We start from the raw sequence: 22,397 nt of genomic DNA on the forward strand, positions 1-22,397 counted from the left end.
TTAGAAATCGGTGAATAGATGGCCGTATCTGGAATGTCACGTTAGCAACATCCCTAATCACGCACTCAAGGGGGCGAACCCACTCGTCGTGTCCGGATGAGCCGTATCGTTCGGGATCCTCAGGATACCTGTCGAACTGGCTAGCGTCACCCGCGCCGGCCTTGACCGGGGGCGTGTAGGGTGCGTCAATGTCTTTGCGGGCGAGCCTGTCCCACGTAACCTCCGTGAACCACGGATGGTTCTTGACATCGTTCGGTCCGGCATACAGGTTACCCAACCGCTTGGTGAGATCCGCCGTGATCAGTTTCTCCAGAAGGTCCTGGGCATCCGGGTTGATGTAGGCAGGGTACTTCACCTTGCCCTTGAGGATGTTTTCGTAGATCTTCATTGGCGACCCGCTGTCCCAAAACGGCGTGTACCCGCACAGCATCTCGTATATCAAAATTCCCAGAGACCACCTGCGACCGGGGGTTAACGCTTGCGAGAGAAAGCAAAACATTGCTGTCTCGGCCAAAGGACACCTTACCAGTCTACCGATTTGTTGTAACCCTTGTTCGAGACGACCTCGGGCGCCAAGTAGTCGGGGGTACCGCAAAGCGTCCATGTCTTGTCTGGCACTCGCTTGGCAAAACCAAAATCTGTTATCTTCAGGTGCCCATGCCGGTCGAGCAGCAGATTCTCGGGCTTGAGATCTCTGTAGATGATGTTCCTCGAGTGCAAATATTCGAGTGCTAACGTGACTTCGGCGGCGTAGAATTTCGCGACAGGGTTAGGGAAGCGCTGCGAGCAGAGAGAGGGCCGAGTTAGCTCGGACGGGGGCAGGATGAGGGCGGGAAGCATTTAAAATTGCACATACCCCGGATTTTCTTAGCAGCGAAAACAGCTCACCACCTTCAACAAAGTCCATCACCATGTACAGGTTCTTGGAGTCCTGGAACGTGCCCCACAACGTGATCAGGAAGGGGTGCTTGACTTCGCCCAGCATCTTCCTCTCGTCATTGGTGTGTTCGACCTGCTTCATCTTGACGACCTGCGCCTTCTTCAACACCTTGACGGCATAGAAGCGCTGGTTGTGTTTGGACTGAACCAGGTGCACTCTTCCGAAACTACCAGTCCCCAGCGTCCGCAGGATGTCAAAGTCGGTCAATGTATATTTCCCCTTGGTCTGACGGACCTGCTGGTCCACCGCCTGCTGCTGCATGCCGAACTGTTGTTGTTGTTGTTGTTGTTGTTGTTGTTGCTGTTGTTGCTGCTGTTGCTGCTGCTGCGGCGGCGGCGGGTGCAGCATCGACTGGGCTTGCTGCTGTTGCAGTCTGGCTGGATCGGTTCCGGGGCTCGGGTTCGGCTGGGAGGATTGGGTCGGCTGGGCTAGGTAGTTATGGCCGTTGTTTGAACCGTCTTGCTGAGTCGGGTTGATTAGGTTGTTGATGCTGGGGAGGTTCTGCTGCGATCCGGCAGGGTGGTTGTAGGGTGGCTGGCTGGGCGGATGGACGGTGACGGGGTACATCTGCTGCTGCTTCGCCGCCTCGGACGAAGCCGGATCGTCGTGCTGCTTCAGCCCGTGCTGGGAATTGGATGACAGCGAGGAAATAGTGGTCGAGATGGAACTGTCAAAGGGCTTCGATGAGGTAGGCGTTACCGGGCTGGTGGGTAGACTGGAGCCTTGAGAGTCCTGATTGGCCTCCCTCGTCCGTTTTTTCTTGAGGAAGCCGAGGGTAGGCATATGAGCGTCGGAGGGGGGGTGGAAGAAGGGCTGCGTGCCCCTTGAGGAAGTGACGGGGCGGGCGTAAAAGCAGGTTGGGACCTACGACGTTTGCAGTTTGGTTATGGAGGACGGAATAGTCGCAAAGTGACCCGTCGGTTCAAGGAAGAGCCCGGTTGAGCTCGTTGTTGCTTTGGGGGCAAAGTGAGCAGTGAATTGGCCCAAAAGAGGATCGCGGGGAAAGCTGAGCTGTGCTTCTCCAGCAGCTGCAGCTGCAGCAAGTGAAGTGGGAAAGCCGCGCCTATTGTCGTCAGGAACAATGGGGCCAGGTTGACGTAGGCTTTGGAGGAGAAGGGCCAAAGGAACGTCTGTCAAGAGGCGACGGGAGACTCTTGCAATTGGGGAAAATACGTACAAGTATCGAGGAATGGATTCTACAAAGATGCAAGTAGCCGGGCCGTTGGCAGCAAGGCAAAAGTCAGGCAATTTGGTGATGGATGGAATTCTCGCGCAGACGGCAGAGCGGGACAAGCGGGAGCCTCTATTTGGTTTGCGCTGGGCCACATATGGTGTAAGTTTTCCGCCGCAGATCGGAAGTCTAACCAATGGGGGACGAATTGCAAGGTTCGAGAGGTGGCAGTCCCACGACACGAGCCATGAAATATAGCAAGAGAAGCGAGGAAAACAAGCCGCACCTAACAAAGGAGGAGGGGGGAAAGAGGTGGAAGAAGAATACGACAAGAGAGCAGAACGGGGAGAGCGGGCGGGCGTCAGATGGAATGGAGGGGGAAGAACGTACACAAACTGATTCAAAAGCTGGCGGCGGCGCCGTTTCTTTCAGGGGTTCCCTTTTCCCCAGACCGAACGAGACTGCGAGAGTGACAGAAGGGCCCGTAAGGCCAGACGGGAGAAGAATTGTTGGCTCGTCTCTGCCCTCGGTTTCTTTCGTTATTCCCTCTTCTTTTCCTTCCTGACCAAGAGACAGCCAGATCGATTGATTGACAGCGGCGGCTCCGTCTGAAGGTTTCGGGGACGACAGGGCCAGCTGGGCGACGGGTGCAGGATCCGTTACTCTGTTTGGGCGAAGTGCGGGTGGGCGGAGTAGGTGGAAAGGCAGGCAGGTGCCGAAGGAGGTGGTGACTGAGTCGTTGCGCACCCGATAACTGGAGACTGGATGGGGACCTGAGAAGATTAAACGACAAGCTCGCGCGGTCAGGTAGCGAGCAATTGGGTCGTGCTGTATGACACCAGGGAGCTCCTCCGTGTGATGATTCGTCCAGGAAGCCAAAGTTGTCGCAGGGTAGCTAATTGGGTGAAGGTGGAAAACGAGAGAAAATAGAATAAATAAAGGTCAGGGGAGCGAGCAGATGGAGTGGTGGGAAGGGAAAGAGGATAGAGAAAAAAGAGACAGCTCAAGCTGAGGTCGATACTGATGATGTAGTAGCAGAGGGTTATTTGGCACCTAGACAGACAGAGCTACCTCACTTTTGCTGTCTGCGTCTGCGGCGTCTGCTGCGTACGGATACAGTAGTGAGGGGGGGGAGGGGAACGACGGGAGGGGCAGCTTCTGGCCGCGGCCGTGATGGTGGAGGAAGTGGGCATGTAAAGTGGGCGGAGGCGGAAGTGGTTCAGTCTGGTTTGACGCCCGCGTTTACTTGGACGGGAACGGCATGGGGGGGGGGCAGGGACGGCGAGAGCACAGGCTGGGCAGGCCGAGTAATGTACGAAGGTTGGTGCAGTCGACTGCAGCATCCGTAGCGGCGTAGGGTACCTACTGTCTAATTGGGGGCACAGCCGAGATCAAGACAATTGCTGAGGACGAGAACCAAGACGACGATCCAGCCCCATAGGCAGGTAGTTCATGGTTCCGATGGGGCTGGATACAGAGACGACAGAGACAGAGGCCGAGACAGAGATAGAGTCGGGTGGGAAGCAGCATGTGTTGACAATCATAATGCAGGACTCGGTTACTTGTCCACGCGTTCGTTCGACTGGTTGGTGAACAACAACAGGTTCGTCTATGGTTTGGCAACGATGTGACTTGGTCACCGGGGCAGTAGTGGCATTAGCTGGCATCGATGTCTTGCCCGAATTTCTCTACACCTTCATCTCAACCCGAGGCATGTCGCTTCATTCATCGTTGCTCTGAAGCTACCGACAAATTGCTCTGCTGCTGCTGCTGCTGCTGCTGTCGCCACCAACGAGATTTCATGCGTGTGCCAAGTTCAACAAACAACAAGCTTGCGAGCAGGCCCAGCTGAGGTGGGGTAGGGGTAAAGCAAAGCCAAATACGGATAAACTGACGTGAATCTCGACAAGTCACAGGTACCCGGGTCGATATCGAGTTCTAAGCTGGATCGAGCCACCTAGCCAACTACCAGTGCAAGTCTCCCTCATTCCTCCAGCTGCCGGGTTCGATGTTGATGCCGATGTCGATGTCGATGTGTGCGGACAAACCAAAGGTGATGCGAAGGCGCGGGGTCATGATGCTTCTGCCCTGGATCTGCCTTACGTAGCTAGCCTGAGTACTCACGCCATGCACCTTGGCGTGACAGCCAAAACCCCAGCCAGAGCCGTCCGACACCTCTCTGTCGCAAGTGCGAGGTATCCCTCCCCAGAGGCGATTTCAAGGCCCAGTGCAGTGCCCATTCCAACCTCACCTAAAATAGTGGGAGACACAGAGACACACGGCACCTTGGCCGGCGGCCCTTCATCTCATTCTCAGCTGCTGAGCCAGTTGTCTCCCCTCTTCCTCCTCCTCGAGTCGTCTCCGCCACTGGGCGTTACATGCCTAGGTACCCGTCCGCGCAGAGGTACGTACCCCGAAGACTCCGCACGCGCTCGCGCTCAACCGCAACCTACCTTTCCACGCTACGCCGCGAATGTAACAAGACTTTGGATCATCGAATTCAATTCCTCTTCCCCTCACCCTCACGTTCCCGTCTGCCCGTCGCCGTCCTCAACAACGCGAGTCCGCACTAGTCAGCGATCGTTCCTCACCTCTTCCAAGTTACAACATGCACTACAAACACCCATCTCTGCAGGTCGCGCCATCCGGCACACGCCTTCTACCGTCATCTTCCTTACCCAAACCTTAACCAGCTTAAACCCTCCTTTCCCCTCTGTCCCCAAACCAGCTTCAATGGGCCTCCGCGGTCCTCGCAGAACCTCGCCGAGTGCTCGCTCAGACCCGGCGTCGACAGCACCCCCGCTATGTGTCTCGTCTCCCCGGCCAGCCCCCGGATGGTAAATGAAACAAAGAACAAACCAAAACAGGGAGGAAATCAAAACGCTCACGTTCCCTTCCCTGGCAAAGAGGTAGGAGGAGATGCCGTATGCTCAATCCATCGACGGGAATCTGCATGCAAAGCCGGATTCCCATCCAAGCGTTTGTGGGACGGTCACCCCTCCTCTTGCCACACTCGTCCCGGATCCCGGGTCAACCTGCATTCCAGCCCTGTCCAATGAGGAGCTCGTATGTGTGTGTGCGTGTTGGCTGCCGGCCTGGACACGCTTCCCGATACCAGACGCGCCGGGAACGGCCGAATCGCTCCCGGCGGCAGTTCTCTCCCCAGCTCTCCATCTATGCGACTTCGCTCAATGATCGATGCAACCGGCGGTAACCTTGGAGTCGGGTTCGCCTCATCCAGCTTCCATCGGTGGTCCGAAATCGTGCTGAACCTCACCGTGCCTGGCTGTCATGTTGTCTTGCGGCCGGCACCTTGAGCAGCTAGCCTGATAATCCCATCATCAAAGAAATTGAAAACCAGTACATTCCCTTCCTCTCGGTGCCGCCCGCATGCCCGCACCTCCAACTAACCCCCACGCGCTCTATCTGGACGACAGGGTCGGTCATCTCGCCGAGGGCTATCCGGACTCGTTTCTTTATTGGTCCTTTTGGCAGCTTCGCCAGAGCGGTCCTCTCAGACATCGCTGTGTCATTTGTCTAGGAGTCTCAACCCCATTTCAAGTAGAAATGCCGCTTAAAATTCCTCCTCCTCAACCGACGTCCCTGCCTAACCAAGACTCTCGTCGGCAAGTAACCTGGATACGGCGCATTCCACAGGCATCATCCATTCGCCGGCCAACCGTCGTACAATACAATTGAATTCATCTCTCAGACTGAGTTATTCGTTAAATAGAGAAAAGGTAGGAGACATGGGCGAAAAAGAGGGCGCCAACCATAAAAACTCGGTTTCCGACCCTTCGACCTTCACCCATGTCAAAGATGTGAGTTGGTGTTGCCTGCGTTGGTATGTACGACGTCAATCATCCCCTCGAATCAACCAACTGCTGGGTCCCCTTTCTTTTCATTCTCCTCTTAAAACAGAACCCCACATCGCCAGTCGTTTTCCACATGCGAAACTTAGAAACGATGTCTCTTATCGCTCTTCGCCCTCCAGGCCGTGTAGCCGACGTAACCGCCACCGAGGACGCCAAAGAAGAGGAAGATCTTGAAAAAGGTCCATGTCCAGCTGCCGCCGCCGCTCTCCTTCGTAATCGAGGATCCCTTCTTGCCCTTGCCGCTACCGGGGGTCGTCTTGCTGCTGCTCTTGCCGGCCTGCGTGGTGTAGAGGTTCTTCGCCTGCACGGAGATGATGTCGTGGTTATCGCTCAGCTCGCCCGTCTCGGCGCTGAAGCCTAGGTAAGCGATCTGAGGGATGGCGGGGGGCTCGCTGGTCTCGAAGCACAAGGTCCACTCGCCCTCGCTCTTGTACTGCAGCTCCAGCTTGAGGAGCTTGTCCTGGAAGTACGTGACTTTGGCCTTTGTGGGCACGCTGGCGTGGCGGATGCCGCGGGCGGAGCAGCCAGCTAGCTCCGTGTTCTTGCCGTCGTTGTCCTTGTCGTAAGGGGTCTTGCCGTCGCCGTACATGGCCATGACGTAGGGGAAGACAGTACCGGGGCGGTTGTTCTTGTACGTGTCGAAGAAGATGCCGAGGCCTTCAAAGTTGTCCGGGCTGCCGAAAACGGGACCAGCCTGGGCGCGGCTTTTGGTCACCCACATGGCGAAACCGTCGCCGTAGAGCTGGTTCTTGCCGTGGATCTTGAACTCGACCTCGATCTCCCAGTTGGTCGCTGTCAAGGGTACTCTCGAGAAGAGCCATCCGGTTTGCGACGGGCGGTCCGAGGTCAACCGGATGTACCTGTATTGTTTGCCTTTGTTTTAGCTTCTCTTTTCCTCTTCTGGTCTATATTTTTTAAACCGCTGCAAGAGGTGATCGCGACGTACGAGTCCGTTCGGACAATGGTGTCTCCTCCAAAGTCGTACCACCGACTTGCCATGTCGGAATCGAGGTAGGGCTATCGTTGAAAAATCTCAGCAAAGCACATTCAAAAGGGCGTAACATATGCAAGCGGGTGTCGCGAACCTGGTTCAGGGAGTGTGTTCGAAGCTAAGGAAGACACAGTAGAGTCAGCTTCATGTTGCGTATCAATTGCGCAATCCGTATCTGGTAAGAGTAGACGAACTGCAATGCTCTTGACTTCTCCATCATCCGCCTTCGCGGTGCCCATGGCCATTGCGGCCAGCCACAGGGCCGACAGTGACTGCCTGAACCACATGGCTGTTGCTAGCTCGAAATGGAAGAGAAAAAGAGGAAACTTGAAGAGAGAGCGCTCTTCACAAGGAGGAGGGAAGGGAGAGGAGGAGAGCAACGAGACGAAAAAGAGAGCCGCCGGTTGAGAAATGTTGTGTCCGTAGAGCCGCAAGGTCCAGCGACGAAAGACGTCGTTCGGCGGGAGTCCAAGGTGGTGGTGGGTTTTGCTCGTGTGTCTCCTTCCCAGCCGTTAGCTGTCCTCTTTTTTTGGTCGATGGATCCTGATTCCTGGGGTTAGCACGTTTTGGAGCTTCCACCCCTGTTCTGCGCTAAGAAATGTTCAGCCAGGTACCTTGCCTAGGTACTAGTTACTCGCCAACACAGCGCTGTTCATACTGCTAAGAGGCGGGTCTTCTCGCTGTACGAACAATTCGAGGGTCAAGTCTTTCTTCCCCTGCGTCACTCGATCTGGAAGAAGCCACAGTCGCCTCAGGATTAAGGCCATAGACAAGAACGGCTTTAAGCCACAGCAGCCTTGCAGCACTAGCCACTCCAGCTTTTCAGCATCGAGTAATGCGAAGCTAGCCGGCTTTGCGAATTTCGGTGCGACAATCGTAGGTCAAAAACGTCACTTATTTTACGAACTCGATACAGCATCTCGAGACCCTAGCAATCCCCTACCAGTTCCCTCATACAACCGAAAATCAGCAGCCATGGACTCCGAATCTGTCAAACAGTCTGTCATGAAGCAAGTCCTCCAGGAGGCAAACTTGGCCAACGCTCGTGTTCTCATCGAGGTACACCGACAGCCCCCCTCCCCCCCATAAAGCCAAGGCGCATTGAGAATCAGGGACTAACGTGGTCAATGGTAAATAGAAACTTCAGGAGAACTGCTTCGAGAGGTGCGTGCCCAAGCCCGGCAGCTCTCTTTCCAGTGGCGAGACGACTTGCATGACCTCTTGCATGGAGAAGTACATGTCGGCATGGAACCAGGTCAACACCGCATACATCAACCGGATAAAGCAGGAGTCTAGCAACCCCAGCAACTTCGCGTAAAATCATCTACACGAATGAAGGAATTACGATAGAGGGATACAGGGGGCGGCTGCTCATCATGTACTACTACTACTACTACTACTGTACAACAAAACAACACCAAGGGGGCTATATGAAGCCCATTGGAAGCATCGATTGGGGGAGGGTATACATAAAGGAAGGAAAGACTTCTAGGCCGAATCTCTGCATCAAAAGTTTGGCATCAAGAGCACGTACACAAGAAACCACCAAAAGCATTGGGAACAGAAAGGCATAGGCCTTGTCATGAAGCTGTCCGGCCAGAACAAAAGGCATTAGAGAAGGAGACGCATCTTTGGTTCTCGGGGTATCTTGTAAAATCTTCTACTCCGCCAACCCCTTCTTCTTGGCCTCCTCCTGCTCGCGCTTTCGAGCGAGGTACCGTTCCTTCGCGCTCGATATCTCCCCTTCCGTCTTCCTGGTCTTCGTAACCCGTTCGACCTTCTCGCGTTCCGCCTCCTCTTCCTCGCGCGACCGCTTGAGCGCCGCCTCCAGTTGCGCCTCGAGCATCTGCGTTTGCCGCTCCCGCATTGCGCCCTTGCCGCCGGAGCCGACGAACCCTGTGCCGGAAGCGCGCTCAGGCCTGCTCTCCCTCGGTCGCGCGGCCTCCTGTCTGACCTCGGCCTCCTTCTTGGCTCCGACGTTGAGACCGCCTTTGAGGAGTTGTCTCTTGTCCACGACTTGGCCTTCTTCGTTGACGGCGACAGAACCGCCCTGTTCGTTGATCTCTTTGGCAATGTCGGCCTCGGACTTTTCCTTGCCCACGTCGTCGTCGTCTTCCGGCGCAGGTGTCAGGCCAGCCTTGCTCTTGTCCTCGGCCGCCTTTAGCACCTCAGCATGCCTCTCCTCACCCTTGTTCAGAAGGTTCTTGTAGAAAGCGCTCATGCCGCCCGTCTTATTCTTCTTCGCTTCCTTCTCCTCCCTCCTCTTCTCTTCTTCCTCGATCCGCCGGTTTTCCTCCTGTTGTTTTTTGTATGCCTCTGTGACGAACTTCTCCTTGTCCGCGTACTCCTCGCCTTCGGCCTCTCGCTCCCTCGCAATCTTCTTCTCCTCGGCAATCAGCGCATCTCGTTTCCGCACAGAAGCCGCCTCGAGCAGGCTTTTCATGTATTTGGGCTTGCGCTCGACGTCCTCCTTTGTCGACTTCTTCTGGGGCTTGAAAGACTCATACACGCCGTCATAGTCGTAAACGCTCGGGTCGAGCTCCTCCGCTGCCTCGGCATGTTTCTTTGATGCGAGTGAGCTTGACAGGTCGCCAAACATGGCGTTTTCCTGCTTTTTGGTCTTACTCGTGGGTGGGTGTGTTGGCAATGTGGTCTTGCTCTTCGATTTCTTGCCGCCACTCTCTTGTCTGGTGGAAGAGGAAGCGAGGTCGAAGCCGCCTAGCTCGCCCAGAGTCTCGATCTTGGTTCCCGACTTTGGCGCATCGTCATCTGAGTCGTCGCCTCCGAATGCCTTCCGTTTCGCCGGGGCGGGCTTGGATGCGCCGGGTTTTTTACCCAGGTTTATCCCGAACGATAATCCTGATTTGCTCATTTTGTGCCTTGGGTTGAAGATGTAGGATGGAAGCTTGAACCGGATCCTCAACTATGCCTTTGCATAATGATCCCGAGTCGTGCACGGTTCATTTCCAAGCCCCACTAGTACCCCCCAGCTCCTGCATCCCAGCGCCGACCTGTAGCCGGAGCGGGCCCCGGTCGGTCCGTTCGGTCAGATGCCACAGACAGTCGAGAAAGCAATCGTTCGCCGAGTTTTCCGTCAACACGTAGATTGTATGCTTCAATAATTCAATCTATCGATTACTACTACTCTGATATTAATGTCGAGAAGTCTATGAAAGGTATCTGTCTCATACGTACGCGGCATCGCGCATCAGCCATTAAACCACATCTATATAAGCAATTCGCGCGAGACTGATCAAACTCCTGTCTCGGTGTTCTGGCGCAGGAACTTAAGCCGAAACTCCTAGCAATGCGTTCTCCCCAGCTCTTGGTAGAGAACCCAATTTCGTGGAAGTGGTAGTATTCAAAACGACAAAAGAGAGGACGGTCTCAGCTACCGCATGGCTGAATCACAGCCGAACGCGGCCCTCGCCGCCAAACCAGCGTCGAATGTCGGATTCGACGCCACCTCCACCGGTGGCAGCAGCAGCACCACCACTGCTACTGCCTGGCTCGTCGTCATCGCCGCCGAGCCACTTGGGCTTCTTGATGTCTTGGAACCATTGCGGGGGCTCAAACGTGTCCATCGTGTTCTTCATGCGATGACCCAGCGATTCAAAAAAGTTCTGGTCCTCTTCAGGTTCCTCGTCGCGATACGGCCTGGTGCGCGATGCCTGTCCCGTTTGACGGTTGTGCGTAGCACGAACAGGGGAGCGTGCCGGGGATGACGCGGCACCGGTGCGTCCGCCAGGAATGGTCAGAACGGGAGCAGACCTTCCAGCTGCTTCGAGCCTAGCAAAGGCCTCTTCGCGGCGTCTCAAGGCAGAGTTTCCCCCAAGCTCACGCTCGATAAGATCTCTGCCCTCGCGCCATGAGCCTGATCCAAAGACCCTTCCGTCGCCATTCTCGTCGTCGTCGATAAATTCGCCGCCAAAGCCGAACATGCGCTTGATCTTCCCGTACAGGCCAAATAGAGTGGCTGCGACAGGAAGTAGTACACAGATGGGGAAGATATAGTCTGCCCCACGGCCGAGCGCGGTAAAGTCGATGAGTTGTCCGAGGAAGACATAGAACCGCGTCTTCACGTAGATGTCCCTGGATAAGAAAGTCATGAAGTTGTAGGACAGAGGGACGCTCAGCTTGGCGACTTGGCCAGAGTACCAGAATGCCGATTCGTAAGCCGTGTTGCGTCTAACAAGCGCACGTCCCCGCCACGTCTTGACTTCCGTCATGGTAATGAAGGTTGCAGCACACATATACAGAAGCCAAAGAACCGAGATAAGCTGCCCGGCAAATCCAACCTGTCCCTTGTCACCCACCCAGTGGTGAACGACCGTCAGGCGGATAACAGACAGTTGGGGGAAGGCTGCCTTGATCAGCTCCGACCAGGTGATGAGAGCTGACGCCACTGCGAGGAAGGCCCCGAGAGCAATGCATGCATAGGGCTCAAAGTGATAGTAGTACACATATCGTGTGTAAGGTGTGTGGATGGTGAACCGATCCCAGAATGCGGCGTGGGGAGAAGGCGCGCCAAACTCGAGCTTCTTCGAGGCGGCTGAGTCCAGGATGGCCTGAGTGTCCGACGCCTCCTTCAACAAATCATTCCAGTCGTTCACATAACGAGACCTGGCATGACGGGCGCGCATCAGTCTCCTCGACAAGTCCGCCATGAACTTATTTGTGATAACCGTCGGCAGTGCGCGGCTGTCGGCAGATCCGACAGCCGTTCGGGGCTGCGACTCGGGCAGATTGGCGGTTTCAACCAACTCATCGATCCACTCGCTGAACTTGACGGCGCTGCCAGTCTTGCGGCGGCCCAGCTCGGATACCAGCAATTCAATATCCTCCAGGTCCAGTAGGGAGTCCTCCATTTTTTCGTACAGTTTTGGCGCACGAACCTGCAGTCTGCGTAGCCTCCCGCTGATGGACGAATACCGGAATAATCGACGAGGAACCGCAACCAAGCCGTGTCCCATGAGGTAAATGGCGAAAACCAAGCCATAGAAATATGCGAGTGCCATGAACGATGTCTTGAGCGTAGTGAAGCCTGGGTTGTATCTGATGGAGAGGTACGCAAGTCCGACGCCAGCGGTTCCCAGTACGATCGCATGGTACTGGGCATTCTGACGAAGCGAGTACATCAGACTGTCGTTCGGTTCGCGATAGCCCGAGTCGGAGTATTCACCAAGAATAGGAAGGATAAACCTGTGATAACCGCCGTCAGCTCAGCCAGACCTATACAAGCCTGAGCGGTACATACCATGTCAAGGCAAATGTCAGCCAGTACGTTATTCTCCACGATACCAACAGCAGCCGCTGTGGAAGCCAAACTCCGCGCGTGGCCTCGTCGTCGGTCCTAGCACTCGAGGCCAAGTCGATGGGCACAAGCAGCACCATGCACGCAGGAAGCCATAATGCGAAGAAGATGGGCACCAGGTAGAAGGCCGGTGTTGTTCGCAGGGGTAGGTAGTGGCGCAGGATGAGGAGGACGATGACAGATATGACGAGCAGCGCAAGGAGCGCGAAGATTTCCGAGGGCACTGGCGACGAGGCGCTCACGATGTGGAACATTGTGTCGTAGTCGGAGCAGCGTCCATGAGGTGCGACTGTTGTGAACTCGATGCTGTTGTCGATGGAATGCGTACGCGTGAGGGTGACCGGCTTGTGGTGGGCTGGAGGTTTAATGGATTTCGTGGCGCGCCCGGGAGATGGGGGATTTAATGTTTAGGCTTCCGGAAATCCTCCCAAAGAAGCACCCTTGGGAATGCAATGTTTTGGCCCAGGGGATCGGATAGTGATGGACCAGCCTCAGACAAGGTCATGTGCACGGACCCGGAGTGTCTGGAAGGTCCGCAAACAAGCTGTTTACGTCACCTGCACGGCACTCTGAGAGGCCCACCTTGCATCGTTCACTCCGGTTTATTTGATGAAGACTTTCCAGACCCCAATCTTGGTTCCCGGCAGATCCGCTTTTTGCCCCTGAGGCGGCCGTTCTGGGCGTAGGAGTCGGGACTGGAGTCGAAATAGCCCCTCCCTCCCATCCCTTGTCCTAGAGGTTGGTTCGTCTTGGATGGATAGTTCCACAAAGTTCTGCATGTTTACCTGGCTTACACGCCCTGTATCTCGGTCTGACCACAGTCTGCAGGAACCCGTAAACGCCTGTGGACTACAGGACATAGCCACCGTACTTGATGTGAGCCACGTGTAAGATATTGAAGCCATTGCATGAGGAGAGCCGGTCTTTCCCAGTCCTTTTTCAACTCGAGAACCCAACAAAACGCTGGTTATGATGGTTTGTTTTCGTTGCAGAACAAAACAATGCCTTACGCTCCATTAGTTGTGACGGTCCGAGGCCCAATCAACTACAACATTTCAGGAGTTTATCGGAAGATGGGGGAGACACTGAAGGTTACGAGAACGAGTAGAGTAACGATAGTTCCCCGCAACCTATCAAAGTTGCAGTATCCTGTTCTTCGTCACATCCTCTCTTCTAGAGTGATTGAAAACAGTGAATTCACCAGCAAGAAGGTGCAGTAACTTGGCTATATCCGAAGAATTGGCCCTCGAAGTGATTGAATTGCATGCATGCATGTTTTTCCTTCTTTCTGTTGACACCAATTCTACCGTTTCAGAACCTGGCATTCGGCTGATAGGTTGTCATGCATGGCGGTGGTGTATGCTCATAAGAACGTCATCAGCCTTGCACAAGGAGTCCAACCTCCAAGAGCATGAAGCTTCGACGAAGAGATATCTTATTGTTAGACAGGGCGAGGATTTGGTGTACTAGTACGATGCTCCTCCACAAAAAGCCGCGATCCAGGTAGAATCAAGTTTCTCAATAGAAACAATCAACTTGGGAATGTGTTACAGGCACAACAAGCTGGACTTATAAGCCGTTAGAGAAACCTTTCCAGACAACGGCTACACCAAGGAACATCACGACATCGGCCGGCTAATGTCGAACTCAAAGATGTGACGACAGGTTTCTGATCCAATGAACTTCCATAACAACCCCTAACAGAGCTGGAAACCCCCAACTCTGTGAGGTCTCTCAGCCCTAGATACACCGAGGTGGATCAACTACCTGGTACTATACAACAGCAATAGTTTATCCGATCCCTTTGATCTTTGAACTATTCCTATGGATTGCCTCACCCACAAGACCATCAGATGTCGAGAAGAAACAACAGCCCCCTCCCCCCGCCGTGGCCGGCAAGCTGGACATCGAACCTGACCGACAAATAGCTAGAGGCACAGAGGCGAGTAGTACTCGGCGGCAGCAATGTAGCTAGCTCGTGCTGATTGTTAACGAGCTGGTCATCGAGTGGCTTCTGTCCAGGTCTACGAGTTGATCGAGCACCCTGGACCCCGAAGGACTTCATAGAGCATGTCATCTTGACGGGCGAGCCTCTCACCTCCACGCGATATCGAACCGAAGAACCAAAAACCTGCAAAAGTCTGGTGAGACTCCTATCAACGATAGGGCGGATTTCCGGGACGCATCCCCAGTCTCGGAACCGGTTCCGCCGCCGGCTTGGTTCCTCCTTCCTGGAAGACCTACTCAACTAAGCGAGAGTGCCTGACCGATGCAACAACCTGCCACAGCACGTCTTGGTTCGTCACCCCCATAAATAGGGGACGGGCTAGAACACTAGCTGAATGAAAATGGTTGCTGGCTCTGCAGGGCAGGGCACTTGCGGTCTGTAGTTGTCGATCGTGTTATCGAGATCCCCCCCACGGTTCAGGCGTTGCCAGCACGCTACGCCCAACACGGACGCGAGGAACATCACGCCCATCTGCAAGCCCATTACGCCCGGCAGACTCCAAGAAGAGAAGAATAAAACAACTAAAGTCGCGTTTGAATTTCCAGTCGTTCCCTCCCTCAACCGTCCACCTTCCTGATCCAGGTATTCACAATACAGTACACGAGTTAAATAGAGAAGGCAAAAAGACGAAGGAGAAAAAAAAAAAGGTTTCATACGCTCGTCCTCTTCTCACTTTGCGCTTCATTCCCTGACCCTCCACGTGTCTCTGTGTTTTCTCTTCTTCCGCGACCCTCTACCCTCCCTCAAACTGTCTGCCCGCACGAGGTGTCCTGAGGTAGCATGCATATAAGAACGTCGCCTTTAAACCGGAGTACCCATGACCCCCTGACCCCTAAACCTTCCATAATAGAAACCCAACCATCATCCAGATGTTTTTGTTTTGTTTTGGAAGTGAGAAAACACCCGACCGCCATAATCGCCGCCGCAGATTTTTGCGCCCAACGTGATGCTGGAACCAAGGACGTTCCCGAATCCCAACTCCATACGTCACCGCGCAGAAGGAAATCAGACAGAGAAACAAATTGCCATTTCGGTTTCTTTTTTTTCTTTCGTGAAGAAAAATTGAACCTGGTGTACCCCCAGCGAGGTCGTGCTTCCTCCTTCCGACAAGGTAACAAAGGAGGGAATAGGTCCCCCCACGGAATGTATAGACGAAGTATGCAAAACCGAAGGCCAGCGCCGTTGGACCCCGCTTGAGAACCAGTCACCATGGCCAGCCCCCAAAAGTCAAGTCCAATGCACGCCGACAACTTCTTTGGGACCTCCCCTGCGCAAAACCTGGTTGGCGGGAAGATGTGCACGTCAGAGCTTATCTAGTGCCTCCAAAGGCAAAGTTGCCGAACACTCCGCCGCCCCCGCCTGGCGTCATTGGCCCCATGGAGATGCCGTTGGTATTGTGCGACTGCGCGGCCGGTGTGCTCACGAGGCCGACGCTAGCGGTGTTGGGCGTGCTGGGTGCTCCGTTGTGCTGGCCGTTGGGGCCCTGACCTTGCGCCGAGTCCTGGTTGCCCCCATTATTGCCGAACGGCAGTCTCTCCAGTACCAGAAGCTCAGGAATGCCCAGGCCCCAGACCTTGCCGACATGTTCTTCAGGGATTTCTCCGTTGAAGATCTTGTCCCGCATCTGGAAGAAAACCTTGCCCGTGAGAAGGGAGTCGGAGCCGGCCTGGTGCGCATTCCCCACACGCTTGATCTTTAGGGAATCGGCGATGTTCTCGAGACCAGACTTGTGTTCGAATTTCTGGAGAATATCGGCGCTACTGGGATCGCTAGGGGTCAGGAGCCCCGAGTTGTGAAGTCGGATGGCATGCTTCATGAGGTGCTTAACATCATAAGCGGACGGGAAGTACAACTTCATAACTTGGTCGAAATCCGCTTCATCGTTGGGGAGGTCGTTGCAGGTGAGTAATTTGGTGAGATAGCCGAAGTCGTAGCCTCCGTGGAAAGAGATCCACTTCACGTTGTCGAAGCACACGAGGCCGGATGGGATAAGGAGGGAGGCGAATTCGTGGGGGTCGATGCCATCTCTCTCGAGGGAGGCAAAATCGATTCCGGCGCTGGATAATGATTCGATCGACTTCTCGTTGTACATGTCATCCTTGACGGAGAACTTAAAGTTGAACTGCCACGCGTACGGAAACGGGCCTTGTGACGCTGCTCTTCGCTGAGCCGCGCTCAGTTCGATGTCCTGCTGAGAGTTCGGTCGCGCGGGTGGGGTCTCGCCGTCTTCGTTGAAAAGCGTCAGCCCGATCTGGATGACCTTGAGCATGTCGACATTGGTTCGCAGGCATTGGTAGTGGTAATCGCTCTTTCCTCTAAAGGAGCCCATTGGCCGTGATACCACGCCTGGGAATTCCGTATCCTGTAGTCTCGGCTCGTCAGCTTCGGTTCAGCGGCCCATATGCTTTTTCTTTTCTTCTCTTTTGATTCTGCAGGGCTGCTAACCATGGCGATATAGGGATACTTGTCGACGAGCTCCCTCAGCACTGCCATTTCCTCGTGGAGGTTGTGCTTCCACACTTCCCTTATCCTCCCCTTGTTCTGCGTCGTCCGTGGCGGCGCGGCGCCGTGATCGAGCGCAAAGCTGTGTTGCGGCTGGCCGTGCTGCTGCTGTTGTTGCTGCTGTAGGCTCGCCGCGTGTGCGAAGCCCATCCGCGCGGCATGGCTCCCCAGCCCGGTGTCGGCGCTGATGGGGAAGCCGCCGTTCAGACCGGGGGTGCCGCCGAGGACGTTTCCATTGGTGGAGAAGGGACTGAGTTGGGCGGCGTTCGCGTTGAGGTAGGAAGGGTTGGCACCTAAGGGTGGCCCATGGCTAGGACCGTGGCCTTGGGCGTGAGAAGGGAACTGCTGGTGGTAGGGTGATATGGTGTTGGGCCCGCCAGGGAACCTAGTCAGCTGTGGCGGCATAACAGATTCTGCCTCTCGGGTGGTTCGTTCGAAAAGGTCGAGATTTACCGTGTCGTCGAGCGAGGGCGTGTCGGGGGTTGAGGGGTTGTGGACGATCCACGGCCCTGCATTTGCGTCTAGAGTTGCGAGTAATGGACGGGGGCTGGCAGCGAAAGAGCTCCTTTGTTCTTCGCCGCCGGTCGTCGGGGTTGGGTCGGCTTGAGGGGGTGCGTCCAAATGTCTGTCAGAGTGTTGAAGAATTCGCGTCGATTGATGTCGTTAGTCGTCCGGGGCCGTGCGAAGCGAAAGAGCTGGCAAGAACGTCTGGATGTCGCGGATTGGGACAGAATGTGTGAATGAGGCCTGAAGCCTTGATTCTGGTCGGCCGACTGTGGACAACCAAGGGTGGTCTGTGCGGGGCACGAGCCGGGCAGGTACGTACCACGGTACTTGCCGACGACAACATCTCAAAGATCTCCAATCAGCTTCCTCCCAACTCGACTGACCACCACCGAAGTGCCCATTGTTGTACGACAAGACGACATCAACACAGCAATCATGCAGCCAACGAGGTAGTTGCACTCACAGGAGGTCAATTGGTGTTGGAGGAACGAGATTTTGACGGCTGACACTCCTTCGACGTTAGGTTAGCGATGGCGTCCGTCCGCGGACAGAAGCCCAATGTTACCGGCTTCGACATGAGAGCCTTCAAGGAGGCCGCCGGCCAGCCCAGATACGACCCTTGGGAGAGGGCGTCAGTATAACCCGAGGTGCCCCTTTGGCGACGCCGTGACATCCGCTGACGATTGAGAATCACAGAGAGGCATGGAGATACAAGGGCCCCTTCACGAGGTTCAACCGTTTCAAGGGATCTTTCCCCGGTCTCGGGATCGCGACCGTTGCCTTTGCCGGCTATTGCGCGTTCGAGTACTTCTTCCTGGCCGACGACCACCACCACGGCGACAGCCACGGCAAGGACCACCACTAGAAGGCTGCGAACCGAGAGGAAGGATAGGCGAAGTGGGAGAAGGGGCTGCTCCGATGTACATTTACCTCTCGAGCCGGCAGACCGGCTCGCTGGATGGGTCTAGACAAGGACGAAATTGTATTCCCGCGACCAAGAATCAATGCAGCTATGTGAAGTGCTAGAAAGCTATACGGTCTCGACGATGTTTGAGGGTGAGTTGTGGTTGCTGGAAGTTGCGGGAGACTCGTCTTTTATGCTCCAAGAGCCATATCAGCCATATGAAGGCAAGAGAACCGGTAGACTTCCTTTGTTTCGGCGGCGAATTAGTGGAACACCAGGCTATGCTAGCTGCTGTGGGGAGATTAGAAGCTCTCGCATGCTCTTGGTTCAAGACACCGTACTCGAGGACCTCACCAATGCAAAGCCGGCATCACCAACACAGCTGCAAGCTTGGGCCCGAGCGACCAAAGAATAACTTGCAAAGAATAGGAGACAACGTCGTTTGGGCTATATACAAGAGAGGGTCGGGCACTACACCGCATCGGATACTCTGAAAGAAAGATCCGGGATTTCACTCTCCTGAACAAACGCACCTTTGCTCTCAATCTGACCCTGCAGCAATCCGGATAGCGTACAAACGCATCTCCTCGTCTTTTTAATTCCTCTCTCCTGATGTTCCTCCTGTCCCTGCCCCTGCGCCATTAAAGAAGCAAGCGTATCGTCCTCCCAGACACAGTCAATACACAGACATCCATTGATTCAATTCAATCCATCATTCTATGAACCTCACCCTTCCCCTTCACAATGTCCAAACCTCTCCCAGCCACAGGCTCAAACGCTTGTATTCCGTTGCTAACACTGCCCAATGTCGACGCAACTTACTTACCTTTCGGCCTTGACGATATGACTACGGAACGCATGCGAGTCTACGTGCAGGTGCCACCACTAGCGCACAGCACTGCTTATTTTACCAACTAAACGAATGGCACACAAAATCAGATCGGGTCCATCGCAACTGCTTGACACATTGTTCATTCTCTAGTTATCGACTCTTGTGAGGAGGTATATGTCGTACATCACCAAACGTCAACAATGCCAGCTCATTGGTATCGCGTTGTCCGTTAATTATCCCAAGGGGAACCTTCATCCCAAACAACTCCGAAATCCAAACCGAAAAACGCCGTCATGTCGCAGAGATTCAGCCTCCATTTTTCGCGTTTTGCATTCCAGAAGCAATCCGATCAGTCGAGCCTGATGCCGTTGACCGCATCCAATGCACTGTCCACGCACGTCTCCAGTTCCGCCACGCGATGCTTCAAACCACGGTTCTCGTCCCTCAGCAGACTGACGGTATCCCATGCCGCTCGCTCGTCTCGTCCACAACAATTCGCACATGACGAAGGGCCATCTTCCTCCTTCGCAGCGTCGCCGGTAACCCCTCGCATGAGCTTTTGGAAGACGCTCGTCTGCAGCGGCGTGGTCTTTTGAATGGATGACCGCGTCGCCCTTGGCGGTCCAAGTGTGTTGGCCTTGTGCGGTTGCGGCGCCGGTGACATCTCCGCGATGCTTCCCTCAAACACGCTAGGGGCGGCGGTGGTTGGGCTCCGCGATCGCGAGAAGACACTCACATCCTCGACGCTCTCCTCGTCCGTGTCGAAACCCGCGCTCTTCCTCCACTTCCGCCTGGCCTGGTCATCGTCGACGCCGAGATCCTCCGATATTGAGGACCCTTCGGAGATGGGACGGTCCCGTTCGCGCATCATTCGCTCTTCGTGCCTTGCCTTCTTCTCGGCTTTCAGCTCCGCCATGAGCTGCTGCATCGACTGCTCCTGCTCGGCGACCTTGGAGGCCATGTTTTCCAGCTGGACTTTGAGATGCTGAATCCGTGTATCCGCCTCGTCGTGCTCGTCGTTCTGGGCGTCTTTTTCGATGCGTAACTCCCGAAGGGCGGCGTTCTGTCTTTGGTAGGCGCTTTGGAATTTCGTCAACAGGCCAACGGCAGTGACTTCAAGGTTCTTGAACGCGGCGGGCGAGAAGGCATCTCGGTGGGTTGGAGATGACGGGGGGAACAGAGCGTCTTGGACGTTGAGTGATAGTAGCTCTTCGTCCTGCTTGGGATCGACTTGGGTTGGGGTGTTCTTGGAGAACGGCGAGCTGAAGAAGGCGAATCGTGATGTACTTGGCGACGTGACTTTTGGTGTCGTCTCGGTAGAGCCTGTCTGCCTCCTGCGTAACTTGTTCGTAGGCACCCCCTCTAGTGTGTTCTCGTTTATCCTGGCTACTCGAGTCTTTGAGCTGTTGTCTTCCGCCGTATTGGAAGACCCAGAACCCAACCAGCCGCTCAAAATACCGCCTCGTCCGGCATCTGATGATCTTCCACCGCTCCTGTTATCTCCGGTGAGTGGCATGGTGACCGATAGGGGACGGCCGCTCCCTCTCTCAATGGATGGCGATACGGTGACCTGGGGGATGGAGTAGGTGCCGTATGAGGAGGAGGGGAAGTTTGGGACGGATTGCTGTCTTTGATGGTGACCTGATCGTAGCCGGGGAAAGCTTCGATCTGGACCAGGCGAGCTAACGCGACACGGCTCTGGAAGGACAGGCGGCTTGGTGTCTATGGTAGCACCGGGGGTAGCGATCGGGGAGGCGGGTTGGTCTTCTGGACCAATGCTCGAAGGACCATGTGCACGGTACGGTAGAGTTTGAGTCCCGCCCATTCCAGAAGAGTGATGCGTAGCTGGGCGTGGGACAGACATTTGGGAGTCGGGTGTGGAGGCGGCGTGACGGCTTAGCATGATGGGTTAATGTTTCGTGTGGATCAGTCCAATATCTCTCTCTCTTGTCTTCCTAGCAGGACGGCCAGGGTTCGCGGGTTGGTTGGTAGCGGGCAGCCAGGAATGCTGGCTAACTGGATCGGCTCGAACCACAAACAACGGGGGATCGTCCCTTGTCGAACTAGGACCAGCCCGGAGGAAACGAAGGCCTTCCGAGGGGAGAGCGTTGGAACTTGGGTGGGAATGTCGTTTGGTGCTCGGCTCGGTAGGGGGGTGGGTGGTGGTTCGAGCTGAACAAAGGGGACAATTTTCGGGCGAGAGCAGAGCCCGGGACCCCCTGCAAGCGAAGAATAACGAGCGCCGCGGTGGACGGCCTTGGACAAGTTGACAGGCGGCGGAGAGCACAAGTCGCATGAACCTCGTCGAGCTGCACTGGCCCGTGGACGAAGCCGGCGAAGGGGGCACCCTTTGCAGAGCGCTCGAGTGCGCAAGCAGCCGCCGATCGAGGACAAAGTGACGATAGCGTTGGCTTATTGGGCGTCGGCGGCGCGGGATGGTAGAAGCCGTCGAAGCTGCCAGAGTCGCAGGCGAGCACAGGAACTACGCTTGTGGCTGAGAGCTACGGGATGCTATCTCGATTCAAGGCTTGGTGGACGATTCGAGAGAGCCACACAAAAAGTTGTGAGCCACCTTATGCAACGAGTTGGGCTTAGGTAGGTAGAGTGGTGATAAGAACAGACCCGGGGGTGTGGTTCGATGTTGATGTTTGGCCAAAACGCGAGGGGTGAGCGGGCCGAGTCAGGGAACGGGTTAGGTCGGTACGGATAGTAGTGAACCCAAATGATAGAGAAGCCTGCGTTCTAAGATTCGCGGTGCTTCATGTATATGTATTTGGTCGGGTACAAATAATGCAGATGCAGAGGTCAAGAAACGAGGGAGTCCCTAGCAAGATGTAAAGATATGCGTGTCTGGCTCCCACGAGGCCGGATAGCTGCAGAAAGCGGACGTGAACGTGGTTGTGGTTAAGAATGACGCAGAGAACCGGCAAAAGAAGAAAGAAAACCTTGGTTCGTCGAAATCAACGGCCACGAGACACTGGGAAGACCCTGATAAACAAAAACAAACCCGAACAACGCAGACGACGTCAACAACGGCGATTAATTGGCGGTGGTTGGGCATCTCCGTCTCTCTGCTGGACCCATCATGCGCAGCCAGTTCAGTGGACGACCCTGCCCGTCTGCCTGGCGTCAGCTTGTACCCCGCCCTGGGTTCAGTGCTGTGGGGGAGGCGAACAGCCACTGAGTCCAGTCCACGCATCGCATGCCGTGCCCACTCCAGTTCGTCGTCACTCGCCTGCGTATGCCGTCTGCCGCGGTCAGCTCTTCACAAATTGCATCTTCACAAGTGTCTGTTGTTGTTTGTCTTGTCTAGTGAGTGCACTGGCCTTGGGATGGCTGGTTCGTCAGCACCT

General features: G+C 55.2%; 8 protein-coding genes across 8 annotated transcripts; 2 read left to right on the plus strand and 6 right to left on the minus strand.

The window, feature by feature from the left end:
- CH63R_02689 (Catalytic subunit of cAMP-dependent protein kinase) lies at nucleotides 1-1,723 on the minus strand (the record flags this gene model as incomplete). The annotated part of the gene is made up of 4 exons (XM_018297664.1): nucleotides 1-28; nucleotides 66-458; nucleotides 527-780; nucleotides 857-1,723. The coding sequence occupies 4 exons, from the start codon at nucleotides 1,721-1,723 to the stop codon at nucleotides 1-3; spliced, it is 1,542 nt and encodes a 513-aa protein (XP_018162480.1).
- Nucleotides 1,724-6,068: 4,345 nt separating this feature from the next.
- On the minus strand, nucleotides 6,069-7,264 carry CH63R_02690 (Legume-like lectin family protein; the record flags this gene model as incomplete). Its single annotated transcript, XM_018297665.1, has 4 exons — nucleotides 6,069-6,846; nucleotides 6,933-7,003; nucleotides 7,072-7,095; nucleotides 7,172-7,264. The coding sequence occupies 4 exons, from the start codon at nucleotides 7,262-7,264 to the stop codon at nucleotides 6,069-6,071; spliced, it is 966 nt and encodes a 321-aa protein (XP_018162481.1).
- Nucleotides 7,265-7,952: 688 nt separating this feature from the next.
- CH63R_02691 (Mitochondrial import inner membrane translocase subunit TIM13) lies at nucleotides 7,953-8,295 on the plus strand (the record flags this gene model as incomplete). Its single annotated transcript, XM_018297666.1, has 2 exons — nucleotides 7,953-8,036; nucleotides 8,116-8,295. 2 exons carry the CDS (start codon nucleotides 7,953-7,955, stop codon nucleotides 8,293-8,295), a joined length of 264 nt encoding a protein of 87 aa, XP_018162482.1.
- Nucleotides 8,296-8,637: 342 nt separating this feature from the next.
- Nucleotides 8,638-9,849, minus strand: CH63R_02692 (Coiled-coil domain-containing protein 55; the record flags this gene model as incomplete). Its single annotated transcript, XM_018297667.1, has 1 exon — nucleotides 8,638-9,849. The coding sequence occupies one exon, from the start codon at nucleotides 9,847-9,849 to the stop codon at nucleotides 8,638-8,640; it is 1,212 nt and encodes a 403-aa protein (XP_018162483.1).
- A 535-nt stretch (nucleotides 9,850-10,384) lies between these two features.
- Nucleotides 10,385-12,545, minus strand: CH63R_02693 (LMBR1 domain-containing protein; the record flags this gene model as incomplete). The annotated part of the gene is made up of 2 exons (XM_018297668.1): nucleotides 10,385-12,179; nucleotides 12,235-12,545. The coding sequence occupies 2 exons, from the start codon at nucleotides 12,543-12,545 to the stop codon at nucleotides 10,385-10,387; spliced, it is 2,106 nt and encodes a 701-aa protein (XP_018162484.1).
- Nucleotides 12,546-15,608: 3,063 nt separating this feature from the next.
- CH63R_02694 (CAF1 family ribonuclease) lies at nucleotides 15,609-17,206 on the minus strand (the record flags this gene model as incomplete). Its single annotated transcript, XM_018297669.1, has 2 exons — nucleotides 15,609-16,661; nucleotides 16,745-17,206. 2 exons carry the CDS (start codon nucleotides 17,204-17,206, stop codon nucleotides 15,609-15,611), a joined length of 1,515 nt encoding a protein of 504 aa, XP_018162485.1.
- Nucleotides 17,207-17,743: 537 nt separating this feature from the next.
- CH63R_02695 (NADH-ubiquinone oxidoreductase B12 subunit) lies at nucleotides 17,744-18,173 on the plus strand (the record flags this gene model as incomplete). Its single annotated transcript, XM_018297670.1, has 3 exons — nucleotides 17,744-17,757; nucleotides 17,832-17,939; nucleotides 18,005-18,173. The coding sequence occupies 3 exons, from the start codon at nucleotides 17,744-17,746 to the stop codon at nucleotides 18,171-18,173; spliced, it is 291 nt and encodes a 96-aa protein (XP_018162486.1).
- Nucleotides 18,174-19,393: 1,220 nt separating this feature from the next.
- CH63R_02696 (uncharacterized protein) lies at nucleotides 19,394-20,947 on the minus strand (the record flags this gene model as incomplete). The annotated part of the gene is made up of 1 exon (XM_018297671.1): nucleotides 19,394-20,947. One exon carries the CDS (start codon nucleotides 20,945-20,947, stop codon nucleotides 19,394-19,396), a length of 1,554 nt encoding a protein of 517 aa, XP_018162487.1.
- Nucleotides 20,948-22,397: the final 1,450 nt, after the last annotated feature.

Source organism: Colletotrichum higginsianum, chromosome 2, assembly GCF_001672515.1.
Source record: "Colletotrichum higginsianum IMI 349063 chromosome 2, whole genome shotgun sequence".
In the NCBI taxonomy this organism is placed as follows: Eukaryota; Fungi; Ascomycota; class Sordariomycetes; order Glomerellales; family Glomerellaceae; genus Colletotrichum; species Colletotrichum higginsianum.